The following is a 5,493-nucleotide window of genomic DNA, read 5'->3' on the forward strand; positions in this document are numbered from 1 at the left end:
GCAGGAGCCCAGGGCGGCATTTGGGATTGCGGTGCGAGGTGAAGAAGAGAGGTGCGTCTCTGCCACAAGGCTCCAGAGCTAGAAATATGATATACAAACCCACCAGGAGATGAGCCCCTTCACAGGCTCTCCTCGGCTTTTTTTTTATTTAAGGGCCCCGAGAATGAGCTGACAACGCTGACCTGCTGCTGAAGCTGAGCTGCGGGGAAGGGATCATACGGGAACAGATTTGACCTCTTTGAAGAAAGCGCTGAGGAGAAGCGCACGAAAACAGTCCATAAAAGCTTTCTAGGGATTCCAGTGATTTTCTCTCTCGCTGTAGGCCAGTGGCAGAGCATGCGCTCTGCTTGCCGAAGGTCCCAGGTAGGGCTGGGAAAGATCCCCTGTCTAAACCCGGGGAGAGCTGCTGCCAGCCAGTGCACAGACTACTGAGCCAGATGAACCAAAGGGTCCGCTTCAGAAGAAGGCAGGTTTCTAGGTTCCTATGTACCATCCTTCCAAGTGAACATAAAAAAGGGTTATAGTAGATATAACCCTTTAGCCGCAGGATAGAATATCCGCATGCCATCACTGGGATGGAAACGCTTGGAACCGCTCCTTTCCTCGCCGCTTTTGGCTATCCTTGGCCAAGAAAGGTGTGTGTGATCAAAACCGCAACTTTGATCACGGTTCTGTATAAAACCGCCTCTTCTGCTCTGTCCGCTAGAATTTCAAGAGAAGATTCTCCGTTTTGGAGAGATCTCCCCACCCCCCACCCCCAGCTCTCTTTTCCCGACCTCTGCTGCAACGGGTTCTTGCCTGCGGCAGCGTTTGCCTCCGAATCAGTTTATTGGTCTTTGCTGGGTTTATGGGGGGGGGAATGCTGCAAAAGGGCAGGCGCAGCGCTCGCAAGGTATGTTAGGTGGCGTCTCTCTGGGAGTTGCGGAAGTCCCCTGCCCCAGAGCTGGAAGAGCAGGCGGCGGTCCGATTGATTGCCTTTTCCCCGAGCGAGCCGGCTGCTTCAGGCTGCTTGGCAGCGGGAGCTTTGCTTCGGGAGAGAGGCCGCAAAAAGGCGGCGAAGGGGAGCGACTTTGCTCCCCTACTCTCGCCGGCGAAAAGCGGCCGCTGAGGTCTGGCGTCGTGGCTGAGGCAACTTTTATACTCCCCGGGAGCTGAGCGACAACATAAGGAAGCCACAGGAGGGAGCATCCTTGACCTTCCTGATGATCATCAGGCTCTCCGCCTCCCCCCCCCCGCATGTGTCATTCGCTACAATCGAGGAGCGACTCGTGAAAGATCCCGGTCAAGCGCTGCCTTTGCCTCCCGCCTCGGAGAAAGGCATCTTCGTCCCTGGAGGAGCACGTGGACAAACTGCCGGCTGCGCCCCTTGGGAGCAAACCAACCGAGGGCTCCGGACAGAGATCTTGGATGCTGACGACTTGGCGGGCAAAGCACGTCGGCGATCTGGCGGGAGACAGGAGGGCCGGCAGGCAGACCTCTCCTTCTGCTCTAGCAGCTCCTCCGTCCAAAGCAGAGGAGACAATCCCAACCTCCCGCGCACCCCCCCGCACACTTCCCCTTCTCTTCCCTGCCAGCATCCCCGAGCCTTGCGCGTCGGCGAAAGGGTTAACCTCTCCCGCGGGTACGAGCAGGTCCGCGGAGTCTCTGGCGGGCGACAGATGGCCACTTTCTTTGGGCCACAAAGGGATGGAATGGAGAGCCGGGCGGCATACAAATGGACAGCTCACGTGACCCGGGGCGCTTGACGCGGGTGACCATATGGCGCGTGCCGGGGGAAAGCTGACGCAGTCGCGAGAAGAAGGGAGGGGGAGAGGGAGGGAGGGAGGGAGGCGGGGCTTGCCACTCGGCCATCCCCAGGGGGCGCCTCCGCCCCTTCCCCAGCCTGACAGCCTTGGCTATATATAAAACCTGAGTTTCCTCCACACCGCCTCAAAGGGGGAAAAATAAAATAAATAAAAAGGAGCGCATCCCTCATTCCAAGGAAAGCTTCCCAGAAGCAACAGGGTTATGAGACCATCACTGCAAAGGACACTCTGAAAAAGGCAAGGTAACGCTTCGCTTTGATCCCCTCCTTAGGCAATAGAGCGCGCTTACAGGGAGCCCCTCGCTCTACAGAATCGGGGGCTTGGATGAAGGATGTCTTTTCAAAATAATAATAATAATAATAACAATGCATCCAGCATCCCATCGCATGCCTGGCTTTATTGATACAGGATGCTATTTACTCGATCTGGATTAAATAAGGAAGAACCACTGGACTGGTTCTCTTCCATCTCATTTTATTTTATCTTTTTAACACAAGGTGCCTTGTTGGCAAATCCTTCTCAGCGCAAGCTGTGTGGGACGTCCTGGGCGATCTTATTCGGGAGTAAATCCCACGGATTCGGGGCTATTTGCCTGCTCCCTAGAAAACGCGCATCGAATTGCATCCTTCCCTTTTATTTCGCCTCCTCTCCTTTTCGGTCACGGAGTTAAGCCTCGCAAGGCACTAAAACGAACAAAAGTCAGAAACTATAAAAAGTATCCCTAGCAATGTCTGTTCCGGGTGGCTGGCACTGACCATTTTGGAGGGCGGGGGGGGGCAGCAAAAATGAATCAAGTGGACCAGTGAGGAAGGCGCCGGCTGCTTTCTAGGGCCGGCGCCCGTGTTTTAAGGGGGGATGGGGCAGGGTGGGGGAAGAGAAGATGAATAAGGTGTCAGGTCACTTGATCCAACCTCGCTGTCATTTGAATCAAGACTGGGAACTGGGGAGTTTCTTGCTAAAAAAAAAAAAGGAAAAGGAAGGGGGGTGTTCATTCGGAGAGAGAGAAAAGAGGCAACAGAGCTGTCAAGTTCTGCTACCTGTTACCCTAGGAGGGAGAGGGATGTGTTAATGGACAGGATGAGCAAGCGCTTTCAGAAGCCACTGACCCAACTGTTGCGTTTGGCTTGCGCTGGCAAAGGAGGCCGGGTTGGCGTCGCTTGCCTAGGCTGCAAAGATCAGCCCGTTCCTCTCATTAGCAAATGCTTCCCCACAAGGTTGAGAATCCTTAGACAAAAAAGGGGGGGAGGCGGTTTATTAGAGCGGCAGCGATTGCACCTGATCCCCCCGTCTCGACGGCAGAGTTTTACTTGACTCTGAACAGTTGGGAAGTCTGTACAGCTATTGTACAGGAAGGACCCGGCTGCGACGGTGGACAGGCGGTGGGGATGAAAAGGAAGACCACACCAACGAATCAATCCTGCCCTGACTGACTAATCCTTGGCAGCTTGCCCTGTTGAATCTGAAGGGTGGTTCTCCCACGCGCCCACCCACCCACTCAACCCCTTTCAGTCCACTTTCTCCTTGTCCATTCTCTCTCTCAAATTTCCTTCTGCCTACGACCTTCTTGGAGAGCTACCGCCACTGGTATAAACAAGTTACATAACGCAATTTGAGACGAGGGCTCTGGTCGTGGCGGAGGGGCTGCAATCCTAACCCCATTCGCCCTGGAGGAAGCCCCGCGGAATCCAGCAGGACTTCTGAGTGGACGCGGTGAGGGTTGCGCTGCAAGCTGTAATTGCTCGGCCATCTTAGACGTGTCTACTCGGAGGTCCGCCTGGCTGGGTTCGGCGGAGCTCGCCCCCTGGCAACTGCGTTTAGGCTTGCCGGCTGGAGGAAGGTATAGCAGGAGCAGCTCGCGAGCGCCCTGGGCTAAACGTGTTTCCCTTGTGGCTTCTTCCGTGCGCAGGACCGACAGCATGACCAAATCGTTCAGTGAGAGCGGGCTGACGGGGGAGCCCCAGCCCCAGGGTCCCCCGAGCTGGACTGACGACTGCGTCAGTTCCCAGGACGAGGAACACGAGGCGGAGAAGAAAGAGGGAGACTTGGAAGCTCTGCACGTCGAGGCCGAGGTGGACTCCCTGAAAAACGGCGAGGAAGAGGAGGAAGAGGAGGAAGAAGACGACCTGGAAGAAGAGGAGGAGGAGGAGGAGGGGGAAGAGGAGGAGGAGGAGGAGGAGGAAGAGGACGATCAAAAGCCCAAGAGGCGCGGCCCCAAGAAGAAGAAGATGACCAAGGCTCGCCTGGAGAGGTTCAAGCTGAGGCGCATGAAGGCCAACGCCCGGGAGCGGAACCGCATGCACGGACTCAACGCAGCCCTGGACAACCTGCGCAAGGTAGTGCCTTGCTACTCCAAGACGCAGAAGCTCTCCAAGATCGAGACCCTGCGCTTGGCCAAGAACTACATCTGGGCCCTCTCCGAGATCCTGCGCTCTGGCAAGAGCCCCGATCTGGTCTCTTTCGTGCAGACCCTCTGCAAGGGCTTGTCGCAGCCCACCACCAACCTGGTGGCCGGCTGCCTCCAGCTCAACCCGCGGACTTTCCTGCCGGAACAGAGCCAGGACTTGCCGCCCCACATGCAGCCCTCTGGTGCTTCCTTCCCGGGCCACCCTTACGCCTACCAGTCGCCCGGGCTTCCCAGTCCGCCTTACGGCACCATGGACAGCTCCCACATCTTCCACGTCAAGGCGCCGCACTCGTACGGGGCGGCTCTGGAGCCCTTCTTCGAAAGCGCCCTGGCCGACTGCGCCAGCCCTGCCTTCGACGGGCCCCTCAGCCCGCCGCTCAGCGTCAACGGGAACTTCTCTTTCAAACACGAACCTTCCAACGAGTTTGAGAAAAATTATGCCTTTACCATGCACTATCCCGCCGCTAGCCTGGCGGGGGCCTCGGGCCACGGATCCATCTTCTCTTGTTCCGCCTCTCGCTGCGAGATCCCCATTGACAACCTCGTGCCCTACGAGAGCCATGCCCACCACGAGCGCATCATGAGTGCCCAGCTCAACGCCATGTTTCACGACTAAGCCCTTCCAGGCGCACGGGATGAAGGACGGGATGAATCGGCCGCCGTGCTTAGAAAGGGTACCCATGCCCACCCACCCCTGAGCGCCAGGGCGGCCGAAGGCAAAAAGAGGGGAGGGGGAAGGGGGAAAAGAAAAACACTTCCAAGCGTCAGAGTCATCTATATGTATTCTCGTTAACTGCCTTGAGGAGCAATTGGGATGCCACACTTTCCTGTTTCCCCTTCTGAAATCCTAACTTTCTCCGCCTCCCCGTCCCGAATGTAAGCCTACACTAGCAATTTTTTTGGGGGGGGAGATTCAGCCCGTCTCCCCACTGATCTGATCGGGACAACAAAATCACAAGCAATAATTAGGATCTATGCAATTTTTTAAAAAACTAGACATGGGCCAGTTACAAAAAAATGGGGGGGGAAGTATATATAAAATATCTATTTTTCAATCAGCATTTTTCCTACTTGCTACCTTTTCCCATGCCGAATTATTTTGTTGTGATTTTGTACAGATTTTTAATAACTTTTGATAAACTATTTTAAACCAAGCAGCTTCATCAATTTTTATATTGGAAACAAAGCAGAATTATATCTAATTTATACAAAATAATTTAAGTAATTTTAAACCAGCAGAAAAGTGCTTAGAAGAGAGGGGGGAAAGTGGTTCTGTTGCCTTAG

General features: G+C 55.1%; 1 protein-coding gene across 1 annotated transcript; it reads left to right on the forward strand.

Annotated features, from left to right (window-relative positions):
- The first annotated feature begins 3,721 nt into the window (after nt 1–3,721).
- On the forward strand, nt 3,722–4,825 carry NEUROD1 (neuronal differentiation 1). Its single transcript, XM_061612904.1, has one exon. The coding sequence runs from the start codon at nt 3,722–3,724 to the stop codon at nt 4,823–4,825; it is 1,104 nt and encodes a 367-aa protein (XP_061468888.1).
- Nucleotides 4,826–5,493: the final 668 nt, after the last annotated feature.

This window comes from Rhineura floridana, chromosome 2 (genome assembly GCF_030035675.1).
Source record: "Rhineura floridana isolate rRhiFlo1 chromosome 2, rRhiFlo1.hap2, whole genome shotgun sequence".
In the NCBI taxonomy this organism is placed as follows: Eukaryota; Metazoa; Chordata; class Lepidosauria; order Squamata; family Rhineuridae; genus Rhineura; species Rhineura floridana.

Excerpts from the sequence above, each read along its gene's own strand:
- NEUROD1 (XM_061612904.1), top strand. The coding sequence starts at position 3,722 with ATGACCAAATCGTTCAGTGAGAGCGGGCTGACGGGGGAGCCCCAGCCC.